This window comes from Platichthys flesus, chromosome 21 (assembly GCF_949316205.1).
Source record: "Platichthys flesus chromosome 21, fPlaFle2.1, whole genome shotgun sequence".
Classification (NCBI taxonomy): domain Eukaryota; kingdom Metazoa; phylum Chordata; class Actinopteri; order Pleuronectiformes; family Pleuronectidae; genus Platichthys; species Platichthys flesus.
The window spans coordinates 16,585,829-16,604,076 of record NC_084965.1 but is presented as its reverse complement, the minus strand read 5'-3'; the positions used below and the strand labels follow the sequence as shown (position 1 = coordinate 16,604,076).

Genomic DNA, 18,248 nt, shown 5'->3' with positions numbered 1-18,248 from the left:
GTGGCCACAGTAAACACAACTGTCCATGAGGTCATGGTTTATCTAAGGGTGTGCATGGTTTGTATTTTATGTCTCACCTCCACAGCAGTGAAGGGACAGTCTCCACCCTGCAGTGAATACCTCTTTTTGTCAAACGTGGTCACCTGAAGCGCCCCCATCAGGCTGCACTGGCCAGCGCACTTCTCCCCAGTACACTGCCACTGGCCTGCTCGGCAAACACTGGAAGAGAAGAGAATGAAGAAGGGTTGGCGTTAAAAGGAGTTTAGAGGTAAGAGAGGTGCGGGGAACAGCCAAACACACATTTCTCCCTCACCACGTGTTGCATCTCTGCTGTATCCTGTCCCCTGACTGATATGTACGTCTGCGATGGAAGCAAGGACAATCGTCTCTTTTAAGACAGAGTCCTTGGTGAAGGTAGAGGCCCGGCGGACACTCACAGCCCCCCACACACTCTTCCCTACACTGGCCAACGGCTATAGCCGGCCCTGGGGGCTGGGGAGATGCACAGGTGGCGGGACAGGAGGACACACAGTCGGAAAACACCTGACCTCTTGCACAGACACGACCTGCAGAGGAAAAGATAACAGAAAAAACAGCGAGACATTAAGTATAGTCCGTCTACAATGTAAGCCTCCACAATGTGCACCAATATCACAATTTCTCATATTTCATTACCACAAAGGGTGTCGGTCCTCCACATTATGATGACATGTTGTTGGGCGCACTCTCTGGCGTAGCTGGCCAGAGTGTCACACACTGCCCCATCCCTCTGTTTTGGTGGCAGGCTGCAGAAGAGGTAAAGACAGGTGTCCATGTACGCTGCTGGGTCCAACTGAAAGACACAAACTGAACACTTGTAACAGCAAACCTGCATAAAATAACATGAAAAAGTCCTTCTGGGGCGAATTACAAGTGTCTCCAAAGTCAGAAATATACAAATCCTGCAAAGTGTCAGTATTGATATTGTAGACTTACTGAGCGGTCAAAGCTGAATTTTTTTTTTTTTTTTTTTTTTTGGGGGGGGGGGGGGGGGGGTCAACAGAACAAACATGCACAGAGAAATTCCTTGCAAAACACGTGAATAGGCAATGCAAAAATGTGTTACACTGTTACATAAGTAATGGCTGCATGAATAGTAGGTCATAAGTCTAACCAGGGAGAAGAAGACTAGAGATATTTTACAATATAGTACAAGATGTTGAATATCCCTTGTTCGTTTGAAGGTCTTCGTCAACACAATTTAATTAACCAGTTAACAGTAGAGGTTAGCAGGTGTCAGCGGCCACCAGTGGATGTTAGGGACATAACTTCAGGACAAGATGCAGAATATCCCTTGTGTGTTCTACCACACTAATTAACGCCTACCACCGGTTGATGCTAGCGGGTGTTAGTGACCATCAGCGGATGTTGGGGACATATCTTCACTTGTGTACCTATAAGCGTCATCGGGTGGTTCGGCCTTTAAATCACCAGAAACCCTCTTCTAAGGCCGGCCCACCACAGGTTGATAAGACCTAGGTGCATGTCCCTAGCATCTTGAGGACCAGTTGGGATCTTTCCTCCTGATCCAGAGCCATTGGCTGAAGTGTTTTCCATTGTGTGATGTTTCTATTATGTTCTGTTGCAAGGTTCCATGGATCCCCAGATTCTTTAACAACTTGATGGTTGTTGTCGAAAGGAAACCTCTGCAGCTGACATCCACAGGGCAAACTATTGCTCTTCAGTCCTGTTGCTCTGCCTCAAATGCCATGTCTGCATACCCAGGCCTTTTCCTCTCATTCTTTGTTTCAGTTGTTGCTGCAAGGCATCTGAGTACCTGGTTGTTTGTCCAATTATACCTACCTTGGGATACTTATTTGACAACCAGTTAGGATGTGCCTTAGGGTAGCTGGAGTTTAGTATAGTGGGCGGGATGGAAAAATTATTAAAAAAAAATCCTAACATACAGTACAATATTGTTATTATGGAACTGTTTTAGCAACTGATTTCTAGTAAATCATTTACTTATAAGAGTGTATTGTTTTACAGTTCATTACACTCTTAAGAGAGTTCTCTCAGAGAAATTTTATCCGAGAAGCAATTTATGCAACATGAGAAATATCAATGGTGCCTCACCCGAGGATGGCAGTGCGAGAAGGGGTTTTCCAGCAGTCGATGACACACAGATTCCGCCTGCTTACGTAGAACAGGGTCTCCTGAGACATCACAGCTGTGACCAAGCTCAGCTGCATCGCTGCAGCCCTAAAGGAAGCATGGAACACAGAGAGACACAATAACCATCTATTTTAAATACGCTGTCACAAAACATTGCTGTTACACAAAATAAACTTCCTATACCATTAATGCAAACATTTTCACGCACATTTGGGGGATTATTATAGCAACAATATAACAATATGGTTGTTTTCAAATATCAAAATACATCATGAAGAAAAATAACAGTAGTTAACAGAAATGTATACTGTAAAAAATACTCAATCAGTGCATTCAGTGCATTACTTCATTCTGCTGATCAGGAACTTTCCATGAGTTGCCGAAGCTGGCAGCGAACTGGGAGAGAGTTCCACCCATTGTGGTAAAATCATCTGTACAAAGGAAACAGGATGCAGATTGTCTACAGTTGATTGCTCATCAACAATTAATACTCAAAACCAGTTTGCAATGCTTGTTATACGTCATGTGGAATTCACCAATATAGTCAAGTATTGACAAACCAAGACCAAATCAAGAAATGAACATGAGTGACAGTCAGTGTTTCCAAAAGTCTGTGTCTTAGGTACATTAATTAAGAGATGCTGTTCTCACCATCAGGGTTGTTGTTGTAGACTCCACAGAGACCCCTGGTAGCTGAAAGGTGCTCAGCGGTCACTGTCAGGTAGACTGTGTTGGCCAGGTCGTACTTCACTCTCACACCCAGGCCACTCTCCACAAACACAAAGTCCCCCAGCCAATGAACACTCACTCCTGTACAAAGAAGAAAATATCTGGTGTTTCTGCTTTGCTGCAAAATATTGTTGTTGAACACCCATCCATGCCTCTTCCAGGTATAAGTGACCAACACTATATATTTCCATCTTATATCGAACCTCATCTGAAATGAAAGGATCTAAAATTCAGAAGGATAAGCCCAGTAACTAACCAAGGTATGTTTAGGAGGAACAATCAAGACATGGTTGATGCAAATTTGTTGTTAAGATATGGAAAGAAGAATATCATCTGCATAAAGTATTGTTTGAGTTAAAAAACTGTATAGTTTCAGTCAGTATGTTACTGTCCCATAACTCCGGTTCCAAATGACTTTAAGTAGAAACAAAGAATCTGTGAATCTGTGAATCTGTTGAAGGTAGACTGATATTGCCTGGTTAACAAAAAATGGACTAGAAATTAAAGGGCTTTAGTGACAGCTGAAAAGAGTTTACCATTTTGGAAAAGTGGATCTCCATTTGCAACAGGAAGGTCGTTCAGTGTTAGGTTCCTGTGTTGAACTGAAACCAAATCTAGACCCAGCATCATCCTCAATGCCTGAAAAGAACAGTCACATATACATAGACGTACAACACACATATAAAGTAAAATCAGTTATTACCAAATATTTCCATCAAACACAATGACAAATAATATCAAAGTCAAACTGGCTTCCGTTAGCCCCAAACTAAGCTTCATACGAAGAATAGACAGCATAGGCTATATGGAAAAATCTAAACCTACATCATCAACTTCATCAGCAGCAGGATCTGTCTTGTTTCATACCTTACTGCAGTCTCCTCTCCCATTACAGACTGTGCTGATGTAGACTGCCCATGTGCCATCAGTAGATGAGGCCAGAAGGTAAGTGCAGGTGCCCTGGAAGTGGAAGTGCTTCCTGTCAAAAGTGCGGTAGTGGGCTCCACCCCAGGACATGCATGTGGCCGAACCCTGAGGCACCCTGGCACTACCCAGTAGACCGCTGCGCACCAGTGGAGAGGACTGGGAGTCTAGAGACCAATGGGAGAGGAAAAGTAGCACTGTATTTGTAATCCATATATGGGTATTTAGGTAGTTATATATTCTGTCTTTGCATAAATGTTTTCTGACCTGGAAGGAGAGTGTAGGTGCAGGACAAGCAGGTCTGATCAGAGGCATTTTTCCAGCTCAGTCCCCAGAGGCTGCTGCAGCAGTGCTCCATGGACATATGGGACGAGTTGTGAACTCCAGGGAACTCTGCACAACTCCACGTAGAGTAACACTGACCTCGCACACCCACACCTGGGAGCGGTAAGGTTTGAAAAAGAATGGAGGAAGTAAATGCCTTGGAGAATGACTGTAGTTCATGGAACTGGTCTGTTGGTTTCTTGTTCTCACCTTCAGAGCAGTGTGGGCCACTCCAGCCCTCACAACACGCCTTAACTGTCTTATTCAATACCTGGCTCTCCATCTCTGGAGGTCTGAGGTGGACAGAACCATCAAGTGAAAAGTTAGTATGTTCTTGGTATTGTTCGGTTTCATTCAACTGTCACATAGTTCACTTCCTTTACATTCACCTCTTGAATCCTTTTTTACCTTCCAAAGTACAATATGTACTCTAGGTGACAAAATGTATCTTTAAAGAAAAACAACTTCTTTTAAATGATTTGAAAAGGCATTAGTTCCTGCACTGCATGTCTTGTCAGTTTATTTCATGGGTAGATTTTATATAAACATGGCTTCCTTTTACTTTCACTTGACCGCACCAACCAGCCGTCATGCTCTTACCAGCCAGCAGGAGTCACTGTTGAAGCGACAAGGACATGATCCCTCACCATATTCCCAACACCACAAATTATAACCTTTAATACAGAGATTCCACCATACTACTGTTAAGAAAACCCATTCTGTCTTCCAAAATATGGAATCAGGGGCATCTAACACAATAGCATGGGGATCTGGTCCCACTAGCCTTGCCCTCTCTTTTACACACACGTCAGTACTGTGTAAAAGTAGATATGTGTGGTAAAGTTGAAGTGTACAAACATTTATCTCAGATGGGTTTTTAATCAGATCGATACAATTGAGCATACCCCCATTACTGAACTATACACACCTCTTCTGACAATTATTAAACTCCTCACTCACTTGTACAAGAAGCAGGAGGCCTTGAGCCCCTGTTGTTTGTAGTAGAGTGCAATGCCATCATCACCTCCATGCTTGAGGCGCATCCTGTCCACGTCTAACCTCCAGTCCTGGGTGTTGTACTGATACACTTCCGAACAGCTCACTTCAAGCTGCAGACGTGGAGACAGAACTCGCTCCACTCTCTCCTCCACTTTATGCTCACACCTGTGTCTGGAATATGATACAGAGATTTCATTTCCTTTCTATGTCCTATTGACATAAAGATTGACTCAAGTGCCTCAAATCCACAGATATGATTAAATTTCTTTGAGCAGAAACTTAGATCACTAACTGAGTTGTAATATGAGAATATGCTATGCAACAAATATTTACATATTTACCCTTATTGATATGAAGTTAACCTAATAGCAAATATAATGAAATATTATATAATTCAATATGTAAAAAATACTTGATTTAAGGTCCCAAAATCCAGGTCTTCAGTTCAAACTAAATTCAGAGCACACCAGTTTACTGTATAAATACTGTAGCAAGTTGGTCAGTGGGTTGAAAATAATATAAAGTAAAAATAAATTAGCACTGATATTATAATGTTGCCAAATTTAATTTCTTTTCAGTGTCTTTCTCACTTTCCATATTGTTCCTTCCCTTTTCCTCCTTCTGTCCAAAAACATACTTAGTCTTGTTCTTTCTGGTCTCAATCACACTCACCCCATTCCCATCACTGTCTGAAGTCCAAGCAGAGTCAGTAGTAGTGTCTCCATGGTCCTCTCCTAAATATTTGTGCTTAAAATTCCTGCAAAAAAGTCCATAAGCAAGTCCATATCCAAGAATGAATTCTTTGAATTTGTCATATTATTACAATCCAATCTTTCTGCTATACATGCCCTTACCTTTCAAGTGCTTTTTATAATTCTTTGGATTTTTGCCACGAAAAGTTATTTTCTGTCACTTCTCTTTATATTGCTCTGTCCAGCAGTCTGCAATACAATCCACAGTGAAGTGATGATTTGCCTTATGGAGGGAGCGGGACCCCAGACCCAGGGTTTTAAATGCGGGGGGTTAATCATGGGTGGTACAGTATCATCTGAACCTCCTTTCATTGGACATAAGTGGCAATGTCACAGCTGGAAGAGCAAGCATTGGCCACCGGACCTGTGACGGACACATCGTTGACCTCACCCAGTCAAACATTACTGGACGCAGTAGGTGACTGCGGGGGTGGTGGAGCCTCAGCCACAGAATAAAGAGGTGTTTGTCAGAGCCTAATCCTGTAAAGAGACGCTTTTCGGGAAGGATGATGGGGGAATTTATTCAATGAAGCGTGTCAACAGCCGTGGGGACTGAAGCCTTTTAGACTCCCACCCACTATCCCAAGTCTGACCTTCCGACCCCAGAGTGAGGAGGCCCAAACACAGCTGTCACCAGAGTACACTTTAGACAGAGATGAGCGTAGAGGACGGAGAAGCTACCGTCTCAAGATTTTTGCTTAAATAGTATTCAAGCTGTGTCATAATTGACTTCTTTACTTTTTCAGCAAAGCTAACTTTCCATTGCAGCCTTGGAGCCATTGTGTATCTTTAAAGAAATAGCAAATGGCAGAGTCAGCGTGTCAAGTCTTCATTATCATTTACGAGAAGACAAGTGAAAAGAGATGGTTCAACAAAAGAAGGGAGATTTTATCTGTAGGTTATATCAAGTGCCCAAGTGCCCTTGAAAATGTGGTCAGGTACATTGAGGAAAGTGACCTTTGTTTTTCCTGTTGTTAAACCAGCAAAACAAGATTTGGACACGCCCCATGCTTGCACCATGCGTTTAAGACCATGCACTTTAATCATCAAAATAGAGCACTAAACCTTGTTTCTTGTTATCTAAGTGCGAGGTTAAACAATGTTGGCTCTGGAGGGGTAAATGACAACTGCTATGGTCCAAGTTCAGACATGAAACTTAGCACACAATGTAAGAAAGGGCACTAAGAGTCTACAGTCATGTTTGTAGCTGCTACGTGTCTACAGCAGAGCTGCAGTGCGAGTTTTCTGGTATGAGTTATATACTTCCTTGAATAAACTGGGGTACAGTTACTAAATATCAGGACTCTACGGTATAAAGCAGTGCATCTTATGGTTCTGCAATAATAATAAAATCCTTTCTATAATAAATGAGTGCTTTTATTTTGAAACAGATTCAGAAAGCGTTAACAATATTCATGTTTGAGACATATCCAAATGAGCAGTACACAGAGAAAATAGACGACACCTCAAATCTCAGCATGAAGTGCAGTGCGGCTCACATCGCTTAGCTGAGCCTGAGCAGTGCAGAGATGATCCAAAAAGCACAGAAGAGTGTGTGTCCTGTTGTCTGCAGCCACTGGTTTCATCAAACATGTGGAGAAGACAATGGGCTGAGCGATGATGATGCGGTCTCCCACCTGCAAGGACTGTTTGTTCCCTGAGTCGCTCCGAAAGAAATTACCCAATGATTAATCTGTTGTTATTGTTATTGTTGCTTGCTGTTGATAGAATTTTAATAGATTTAAAAACAAAAATGATATAAACCTTTAATAGCATATTTTTAATTAATTGTATATTTTCTTTATTTAGGCTTTGGTTCGTTATAAAAAATAGGACTTTTATATGTCATTATAAATGAATGACATTTCTATGAACAAAATCTATTTCTTTTCCGCTTTTTGCATAATGAAAGTAAGCCTAATACAAGTGTTCCACATTACAAAGTGATATGTCAATTAATGACATTTCAATTAATGAAATTGTCAGTAATAAAATTCTGGCAGAACACTTAAAGCTGTCCACACCTCCTCTGTGTATGATATCTCCATTCTCTCTTCTGGTGTGCTTAGAACACATCTTAAAGATTACAGAAAGGTATAATATGTAGATCTAATGTCTTAAACAGATATCTGAAAAAGTCACAGAATTTAAAATGTCAAAAAAATGCCTTGAGCAAGATTAATTCTCTAACACCAAAATTGGTTATTTCATAATATTTACAACCAACTGTTGGCCAATCCGCCTCGTCGCTGCAAAGAAGGAGGTTAAGTATAAGCAGCAGAGCATTGGAAAGTGCATTCAGGAAGTTTCTTCCAATAGCTGACACAGGAGTGGATATCCTCCCCCTTGATTTAAAAAGCACCTGAAGCAAGTGGACAACAACAGGTAGCGTTCTATTCTTGTTCCTAATACAGAGCTGCAAGTGTCTTTAAACAAGGACTGTATTTAAATTGTATTGTTTAAATGCTATAATGTAATATGGAAAAGTGTAACATATTAATAATATATTATTATCAAGTTCCTTATTAAACTGAGAATTTGGGGGGAATTGTAAAAAATGGATACAAGGATAATATTTATCATGTAGCACAAACAGAGCAGGGAGGCCCAGAGAAAGCAGACAGGGGCAACGTAGAAAGTGAATGTGTTGTAGCAGTGATATCTGCTGCTTTTGTTCCTGTGAAGAAATGGAGGAGAGAGCGATATAACAAAAGGTAATATAGTGAATACAATAAAAATATTTAATAAGAATAGGAAGAAGGGTGAACCAATCTGCAGGAGTGTTCTGTAATTAGTTTGCTAAAGAGGTCTGTTGGAAATCTGAAACTAAATAAATTATAAACATCGAGAAGTTAAATGTCCTTGATAGTTTTATTATAAAAAGGGTGAACAGAAAGTTACACAGTGGCACTCAACAACAGAGCAGATAATAAGAACATAGTGGGTGGATTTGATGTTAGCATAAAAGTCAAAATGAGGAGGTATAGATAGGTACAGGTAGAGGTGGAAAAATCCGCCTTCAAACTGTTGTATCTAAGATTTTTGTCTTTGTGAATGAAATATTGTGAAGTGACTTTACTCAACCTCTCTATATTTACAAATCTTACTCTGGATATTCTTTTCTCTTCATATTAGGGTCATGAAGCTTCTCTGCCTGCTGCTGTTGGCCTGTTTGGCTGGCTGTGGTGCTTCCAGTTCAAGAGACTGGGCTCATCACGGGGCTCCCATGTTTGCCGACCTCACAGTTCGTGAATTGAAAGCTGTCCGGGCGTACCTGCATGGTCTTCCGCAACTGGAGCTCACAGATGCTCGCAGCAAGCCTCTGAAGAAGAACAGCATCCTTCTGATAGAACTCCATTTGCCAAAGAAGCACGAAGCCCTGAGAGCTCTGGACCGAGGACAGTCAAAACCCCCACGTCAAGCCCGTGTCATCATTCAGTTCGGGAACCAAATCAAACCCAACATCACTGAGTACATTGTAAGTCCATTGCCATCCCCAAAGTCCCATGAAGTTAAGACCTTCAAGGGGGGGAAGCCTGTCGGCTTTGATTCAAGGCCTATTACTGCTGCAGAGTATCGCCATATGATTGCCATCCTTGAGAAGATTACAACTAAAGCTCACAAACTCCTCTTTGAGACCACAGGTGGGTTTTCCTTCACTAACTGCTCTAACCGCTGCCTGACGTTCTCTGACATAGCCCCCCGTGGTCTGGGTCCTGGTGAGAGGAGAACCTGGATCATGTTGCAGAAGTTTGTGGAGGGTTATTTCATCCACCCAGTTGGGTTTGAGGTACTGGTCAACCATCGGGACCTGGACCCAGAAAAATGGGGAGTCGAAAAGGTCTGGTACAACAGCATGTACTTTGACAGTGTTGAGGAGCTGGTAGAAAAGTATGAGTCAGGAGATGTGGAGAAGATCAAGTTGCCCGATCACGATGACAATGACCTCTACTCCACCTACATCCCCCGGGGTCACAGCAACACCCCCACCAATATCCACGGGCCAAAGCTTGTGGAGCCTCAGGGGCCTCGCTATCTCGTTGACCGCAACTTTGTTGAATACTCTGGATGGTCTTTTGCCTACAGAGTTCGCTCATCAGCCGGGCTTCAAATCTTTGACCTACGTTTCAATGGAGAAAGGATTGCCTATGAAGTCAGCCTCCAAGAAGCGATTGCCTTCTATGCTGGTGACACTCCTGCGGCCATGCAAACAAAGTATATCGATGCAGGATGGGCCATGGGCAGTTCAAGCTTCGAGCTAGCGCCTGGAATCGACTGTCCAGAAATTGCCACATTTATCGACCTTAACCACTACTACGACACGGACAAACCTCTGCACCACAAAAATGCACTTTGTATTTTTGAGATGACAACGGGTATGCCACTCAGAAGGCATTTCAACTCCAACTTCAAGGGGGGATACAACTTCTACGGGGGGCTGGAAAACAGCGTGCTGGTGCTGCGGACAACCTCGACGGTTTACAACTATGATTACATCTGGGACTTCGTCTTCTACCAGAATGGGGTGATGGAGGTAAAGGTCAGCGCCACTGGATACATCCACGCCACATTCTTGACATCCAATGGACTTCAATATGGCAACAAGGTGTACGATTATGCGCTGGGTAACTTGCACACACACCTTGTCCATTACAAGGTGGATCTGGATATCGCTGGTGAGTTTTCCATTACAATCACTATATTTTAATGTTTAATGTATCATTATTTGCCACTGACACTCTGTATTTAAAAAAAAGGCTATACAGCATCGGCAGTCAAAACAGCAGGGTTGATATGAATTACATATATATTGGGAGATTCCTTATGTCACAGGTATGTAGGAAGATGGACAGTAAGGATATAATGGGTCAAACTTTTGCTTAGGAAACTTGCATCTTGTCATAGCCCACAATTAAATTTTGGTATCAACTCTCACCCCAGGTCTAATGGTCTAACCCTACTTTTCTTTGCAGAAACAACAACCCTTTCCCATTCCATAACCATCTATATAACATTGCAGAAAGGGAGAATATTCAAAATGTTGCCACTGGTCATAAAGAAACTTGGCATTAAACATTGTCTGCCTTCATACAGAATACTCTAATACTGTTATATGCACAATCATTTCATATGTATTTATTTTCTTGTTGCACCAATCTCATTACATTGTGTTCATAGTATGTTTTTGAGGCTGTGGATATAGTGAAACAAGATGAAAAAAACTGCACCCATGGATTAAGCTTTCATATTTTTTTTTTATTAATGCCAGTCCAGATAAAAGCACTCTCTGGACTTTGCCCTGTCATAAAGCAGACTTGGCTTATCAAGCGCCTGCAAATGTTCCTTTGAAATGTTTGCACATGGCTCTGTTCTTTGCTAAAATCAATAACTTGGACCTGTTTGTCACATAACCAAAGAATTAGCGATGGAAACTAAATGAAATATGTCTTAACGGATTGATTGTGTCTTAAAAGACTGATTACACCTTGACATCTACCTTTGCTGTCACTGTGATGCAGGTCGAGAGAACAGCTTTGAGTCGATTGATCTGAAGTTTGTCAACTTCACAAATCCCTGGAGCCCGAAGAATTTCATTGTCCAGTCCAAACTCCACAAGACAGAGCACAAGACCGAGCGATCTGCCGCCTTCCCATTTGGCAAAAAGTTCCCCCGCTATGTGCACTTTTACAACGCCAACAAGAAAAATAAATGGGGGCACCAGAAGGGTTACCGAATTCAGTTCAACTCACATGCCCATAGTGTCCTTCCAAAAGGCTGGAGAGAGGAAAACGGCATCAGTTGGTCAAGGTAATCAAATATTCTACAATTATGTGTGTCATGTTTTTATGGGGACCCTCATTCCAAATGTCCTCATTATCATCTTAAAGTTCACTTAGTTGACATCCTTATAGACACAGACTTCTCCAGTGGAATTCCGTTTCTGTGCATTTAAGCAAAGTTTGCACGCATAGCATCATATGTTTGTAATGATTGACTCCCCCCCCCGATGTTCACTGAGGTTGAAGAGCTTGATCTCCGGATTAGGAGCGGGGTAATAAATCAGGTCAAAGTAGAGCCTTGGTTTGGGACTCAGCAGTGTTTGCGAAATATTGACAAATATACATTTATTTGGATTTCTATAACAGTCAGATAATCATTTGATAAGCAAAATAACTGTTGGGCTTCTCTATAATATTGAGGTCTTACTGAGAGCTTTGAGATAATAAATAAAAAAAAACGACTGAATTCAATCAGTTAATACGAGTTCATCAATCAATCAATCACATTTTATTTGTATAGCCCATATTCACATGTTAACTCATAGGGCCTTAACATGGTGTGACATCCTCTGTTCTTAACCCTCAACAAGAGTAAGGAAAAACTACTAAAGCCCCATATAACAGGGTAAAACAATATGCCTATGTTTTTTTCTGAAGGGGTATGACCACTTTCCAAATATCCTGTTTGAAAGTTCAATCACATTGTTGTTACCATGCAACAAAGTGGAAACAAAGGCTCAGAGGTAGAAAGAAAAGACATCAGATATATACTCTATTACAGTAAGTGACAGTTGTGCATCACTTTGTTGTGGGCCACTATACCACCTACCACAATGTTGTGTTCAGTCTATACCATATATTATACAAAAGTGAAAATATGTCAAAATTTTGAAGTGTTGGGTGATGCACACACACCAACAGTTGCAAGTATTCGGTGGAAGAAAAGCAATTTGTCCTTTATTATCTGAAAATGTGGGTTACAAAAACAGTCGTAAACCGATTTGCAGCTGCAAATCATATCTGAGCTCTCTATCACTCAGCCATCCGACTGACAGGATTTATAACACTGACTGTTGATCCGTTTGTTTGCAGGTATCCTCTTGCTGTGACTCGTCATAAAGATAGTGAAGCCAGCAGCAGCAGCATTTACAGCCAGAATGATCCCTGGGAACCTGCCGTGTCCTTTGAGGACTACATACGCAACAATGAGGACATAGTCAACCAGGTACAGTAGTGAACTCTATTTTGACCTTTGTATGTTCCCTGTTCATGTATATGACACAATGCTCAATAAAGACATGAGGTTGATGTCAGTGTTCTACAGAGATAAAAAATATCTATTTTCCAAATTGTTGAACTATTCCTTTAACAATTAACAAGTAAGAACTCAACAATAACATCTGAAGATCATTGTCACACTTTCCTTGCTTTTTGAGGTTTACTGTTGGTGACTATTGAAACAAAGCTATTTGATCTCTTTTTTACTGGAGTAGGAGGCAAGATTCATAAATAGGCAGTTTGAAATGGATTCTCAGAAAAGCTGTTTATATTTCAGGGGTGGGGGAGATGTTTTCTGTGAGGTTACGTAATTGGATTGGAAGTTGGAAGTTTGCTCTTCCTCAAAGAATCTGTTTATCAGTTCCCAATGCTGACATTTCCCCCTGTTTGCACGTTTAAATGGATGAAAACCACATGTTCTGTGTCCTATTCAAAGTAGTCTTACTGTAATGTTTGCTTCCCTGTGTGCAGGACCTAGTTGCCTGGGTGACGGTGGGGTTCCTGCATGTGCCTCACTCAGAAGACATCCCCAACACGGCGACACCCGGCAACGCAGTGGGCTTCTTCCTTCGTCCCTTCAATTTCTTCGACGAAGACCCTTCGCTGTCGTCGCGCAGCACCGTCATCGTCCGGCCGGGCCAGGATGGCAAACCCAAGGTCCAGAGATGGACACCTGAGGTCGTAGGACACTGTGTGACAGACAAGCCATTCTTTTACAACGGCACCTATGCAGGTGTCTAGTGAGGTTTTCTAAATAGTGATTTAGTACAATTTCAATACACTAATAAGGCTCAATTACACAATGTGGATCTTAGCTAATGACAATCACTTGAAGAACATAAAGTCAGATTCATGTATAACAATATGACAGCCTATGAGAACAAATGTAAAAGAAAGACAATTTTAAAAGGAAAAGGTTGATATTGTGTTATTGTCTTTTCAGAAATGCTACTTTTTTTCTATCAATGGTCATGTACAACTTAAAACCATACTTTTAAGTGAAATTATTGCACTAACATCAAACAACCCCTTTTCAAACACCACTTGACATAATCCATGTCTCTTTCCTATCTCCCATAAATTACTCTTAATGGCAAAGTTTATGTAACACAGTATAGCAAACCACACATGTAACCTGGCAGGGGGAAGGGGAGTCGGTGTGGGGCATGGAGGTCTTGAGAACTCCAGTAATCCCATGGCGGGTCACCGTGGCTGAGGTTTAGCAGCAGCAAGCATCCAGGATGCAGGATGCTCCGTATCCGCCCCACATGGGTCTAAACTACCGTCCCTCAGCACGCTCCACCCGCCCCCATGGAGGGAATGTTTTCGCTACACAGACAACAGGCCTTACAGAGCAAACAGCCTGATTCCGGATCCTTCCACACAAACAGACCAGATACCACCTGGAGGAGCCGTCGCCCCTGGAAACCTATCCATACGTACAATGTGGCAGAATTCACGGAAAATCAACAGCACATGTTACTGCTCTGTCCTTTATGCCCACATTCCTGACCTAGCCACGTGACTCAAGGAAATATTTTATAGAGTGACAAATGAATCAATCTTATCGATCTTATTGAATGTTATTGATAATATTTTGTATCAAATGTTTTGTATCAAACAATGATTAATAAACACATTTTTCTTTTTTGCCATCAAGCTGAATAAAACTTCTAAAAAGCATTAAGTGGTTTGTGCAGTGGGAAAGTGGGTCTGTATAAAGGGTAAATATGTGTTTTTTAAGAAGGGAAAAAGGATCTGGCCAACAACTGTCGTCACTGTCTAAGAACTCTTTTTATAGGTGTGTGCCAATGTTTTACAGTGCACATTATAAAAGAGGGATAGTATGAGAGCTATGCATGCATCAGTGAGGGGACGTTAGAGGAGGGCACAGAAAGACAATGTCAAATGGCTAACAAGCATTCCTATAGCAACTTCCATAGCAATGACTATAGGACTGTACTGATTGCAACACTGTTTGTTAAGTCTGAACCGGTGTAGAGACATGTTACATGTAAAAAACAGCATCTCATCCTTTCTCCTCTCTTAAATCTTTCCAATACCCTGCACGTTTCAAATCACTGAGACATGTTTTAATAAGAAACTGACCTGGTTTACATTCATATAAAGCCATTAAAAGAAGCTTTTTAAGGCTGCACAGTATAAATAACGTTTCATCTTTAGCCGGACGCGAATGCGAGTATCGCCATTACACTTTGCATGTGGTTTGAACTTAAAGGTTCAGTGTGTTGAATTTAGTGACATCTAGTGGTGAAGTGTCATGTTGCAGCTGAATACCCCTCACCTCACCCTCCACTTCCAAACATGACAGAGAACCTGTGGTAGCCTTAAGTTGTCATAAGAAATCAAAAGGTTTTAGTTTGTCCAGTCTGGGCTACTGAAAAAAACATGACTGGCTGCTCCCGATGTTATTATAAAGTATTTAAATATAAAGGGCTCATTCTAGGGTTAAAAAAAAAAAAATTCATACAATTCAGATGAAACACACTGGTGAAAACCTCACTAGGAGTATTTTATATAAAATTTCTACCAATAGAGCCCTTTCACTTAAATCAGTCAAACTGAACCTTTAAAGACAACAACATAAAGAAAATAATGCAACATTTTTAAACTCTTACAACAAATATTTCTAACATGTAGTAGCATGTGTAGGTCGTTCATAAAAAGCCTGGAATCTTAGATGGAGAAATATGGCCACCTAGTGGTTACTTGAATAATTGTCTCCTCAGATGAGCTTATGAAGCTGACAATTTCTGTTGAACACAAGCCATAATTTGCTATTTGAAGTTTTTTAATATTCTGGGTAAGGGGTTAGTCTTAAACGTTATCATTATAATTACGAATAGTGTGCATGTTTCAACAATGATGATTATATTTATGTTTTCATCATCAGAATGTATACTCACCTAAAGTCGGTTGAGAAGGTCCTCTACTCATACATGCCTGGAAATGCAAGCTTTTCAAAAGACTTGAAGAACTAAACTTTTGCTTCCCACGACTACACCGTCTGCATACCCACTTCCATGACGCTCGTTCATGAGGGTGGAGACCAGAACAATTAGCAGAGAGCGGAGCTGGGTTATAAAACCATCATACATCTACTTACAAGCCCATTTAGTGTTCATCATGCAACATGGCCCATGCACATGTTATTTCCGTGTGACAACTCATGCAAACTTATACTTTCTCAGACTAACATTTACATTGAATATAGTTATTCAGAAGTTAAGAACTTGAAGAATAAAATGTATTGAGGTTTAAATATACCCTTCTCTGGTGTGTAGAATACTTATTTGATTGGAAGGTTTGTATATTTACAGGGATTGTTTCAAAACCCAAGCATCTTATTAACATTAAATGTTGAAAATGACGAGATATTTACGAAAAAATAAAGAAACATCACCAAAGAAGTCCAGGAGTAAGATTTATTTGGGGTAAACGTTGTTTTGAATAGAGAATTACTGAGATTCGTTTTCAGAAAAAAAAAAGAATTATAACAACAACAAAAAATTATCACAAAGAAGAAAGGAGCAATAGGCCATTGTCCGGCTTGTGAAGCAGCATCCTTCCTTCCCTTCTTTCCTCCTTACTTTTTTCATTTTTCTTTCTCCTTCTATTTCCAGCAGTGGCTCTGCACTAATCATACATCTGTTTTTATCAATAGATGATTTATCCTCATTCATTCAAGCCTCACTGTGACTTGGGCATGGACATGTCACATATGTTTGAATGCTGCGATAGTCCAACACTACATCCTGTCTGAGACCCTGGGAGAGACAGCACCAAATATCTAATGATGATGGAGAGTTTTTCCACTGGTAAAAGGTCACAGCAGCCACATTCAAACTGAGGGGGGCTGTATTAATTAATTAATCTTTTCACAATGGTATTACACCGGGAAATGTAATGAGTAATAGAGTAGTAAATATATTTATAATAACAATTTGTAATAACCTATCCATCTTCCCTTCAGCCCCATAGAGCTGTCTTTGGTTTACTTTCTCAATCCAATCTCAAATGACTGCATGTGTTATTGATTATTATTGATTATTATTTATTTTTGCTTATTTTTAGATTAATTGATTAATTGTGAGACATATACAAAATCTACTGTGTTCATTATTTATAGTGGATCTTATTAATGTCATCTTTTGTGATTAGTTTTTTTTAAGTGCTATATTTCACTTTTGAGCAACAGCAGGGCTTCTTGAGAGAGGGCAGGGTTTTGAGGGATAAACTGAACAGCCTGCAGCTTAATATTTTGGGAGGGTAATAAAAAACATCTTCTCGGAAATGACGTCTCCTCAGGCAAGGTCAGGGAAAGTGAAGCAGTTTTCTCTTTATCTGAACATCCTTGTAATAAGTCATTTTAAAAGTGCACTTATTATGTTGACTTCGTTAGACAGCTTTTAGTTCATATAACAACTTAGTTAGCTGAAGATCAGTACATAAGATAATAGCAGATTCTGCAGATATATTGGTATCAGTATATATGGAAGTAAATTACATTGTACAGCACAAGACATGCCAAACTTCGGAAAACAAATTCCCATGTTGCTTTTACACAAAAATTAAATGTTGATCAATTTATGTTTAATATATTTATGCAGAAGTTAAACTTTTTTTTAAATCAAAGTATTTGACTTATTCACAATAACTCAAATCGGTAGAAAACACTTCATGGAAGGTGACTAAACTTATGTAATAAAGTCACGTAAAATATGTGTTTGAAATACATTTAGGCATGATTGTTTTCAAAGCATATATTTAGAAAGTTCTTTGGCTCTCAAATATGTATCCACAGTGAAGGAAGGGCCCCAATTATTGTTTTGCCTACCTGCAAGAATACAATCCACACAACCTCAGCAACACTAATGAATTATTCCTCTATTTTCCTGAGTTCAACTTCTCCCTGCACACATCATCCTGCGGTGCACATCATCCTGGGGCTCACATCAGCGCACATCGTCCTGCAGCGCACATCATCCTGCTGCGCACATCATCGTGCAGTGCACATCATCCTGTGGCGCACCTTGTCCTGCCGGCACATCATAGTGCGGCGCACTTCGTCCTGCTGCGCACATCATCGTGCAGTGCACATCATCCTGTGGCGCGACTTGTCCTGCCGGCACATCATAGTGCGGCGCACTTCGTCCTGCTGCGCACATCATCCTGCTGCGCACTCCATCCTGAGCGCACATCATCCTGCGGCACACATCAAAGGAGGAGGGTTGGACTTAGAGCTAGAAGTTCAACCCCACACAACAGCCTTTTGATTAAATTTAAT

At 40.8% G+C, this 18,248-nt stretch overlaps 2 protein-coding genes across 2 annotated transcripts in view; one reads left to right on the top strand and one right to left on the bottom strand.

Annotated features, from left to right (window-relative positions):
* sspo (SCO-spondin) overlaps positions 1-5,855 on the bottom strand; it is a 69,023-nt gene extending 63,168 nt beyond the window's left edge. Inside the window, exons 1-12 of the mRNA XM_062380033.1 lie at positions 5,803-5,855; positions 5,092-5,301; positions 4,342-4,424; positions 4,075-4,245; positions 3,751-3,974; positions 3,420-3,522; positions 2,806-2,964; positions 2,500-2,585; positions 2,116-2,241; positions 676-832; positions 314-566; positions 78-219 (exon numbers count right to left, since the gene is read on the bottom strand). Coding sequence (XP_062236017.1) covers positions 78-219; positions 314-566; positions 676-832; positions 2,116-2,241; positions 2,500-2,585; positions 2,806-2,964; positions 3,420-3,522; positions 3,751-3,974; positions 4,075-4,245; positions 4,342-4,424; positions 5,092-5,301; positions 5,803-5,855 — 1,767 coding nt within the window. The remainder of the gene's footprint in view (positions 1-77; positions 220-313; positions 567-675; positions 833-2,115; positions 2,242-2,499; positions 2,586-2,805; positions 2,965-3,419; positions 3,523-3,750; positions 3,975-4,074; positions 4,246-4,341; positions 4,425-5,091; positions 5,302-5,802) is intronic.
* A 2,336-nt stretch (positions 5,856-8,191) lies between these two features.
* On the top strand, positions 8,192-14,623 carry aoc1 (amine oxidase copper containing 1). The gene is made up of 5 exons (XM_062379068.1): positions 8,192-8,267; positions 9,018-10,558; positions 11,402-11,690; positions 12,755-12,887; positions 13,412-14,623. Exons 2-5 carry the CDS (start codon positions 9,022-9,024, stop codon positions 13,679-13,681), a joined length of 2,229 nt encoding a protein of 742 aa, XP_062235052.1. The 5' UTR covers positions 8,192-8,267; positions 9,018-9,021; the 3' UTR covers positions 13,682-14,623.
* The last annotated feature ends 3,625 nt before the right edge of the window (positions 14,624-18,248 follow it).

What these genes read in the sequence shown, in the direction of transcription:
- aoc1 (XM_062379068.1), top strand. Translation starts at nt 9,022, where the DNA reads ATGAAGCTTCTCTGCCTGCTGCTGTTGGCCTGTTTGGCTGGCTGTGGT. An exon ending in AACGGCATCAGTTGGTCAAG is followed by an intron (nt 11,691 to 12,754) that starts GTAATCAAATAT and finishes GTTTGTTTGCAG; the next exon opens with GTATCCTCTTGCTGTGACTC. An exon ending in ATGAGGACATAGTCAACCAG is followed by an intron (nt 12,888 to 13,411) that starts GTACAGTAGTGA and finishes CCCTGTGTGCAG; the next exon opens with GACCTAGTTGCCTGGGTGAC.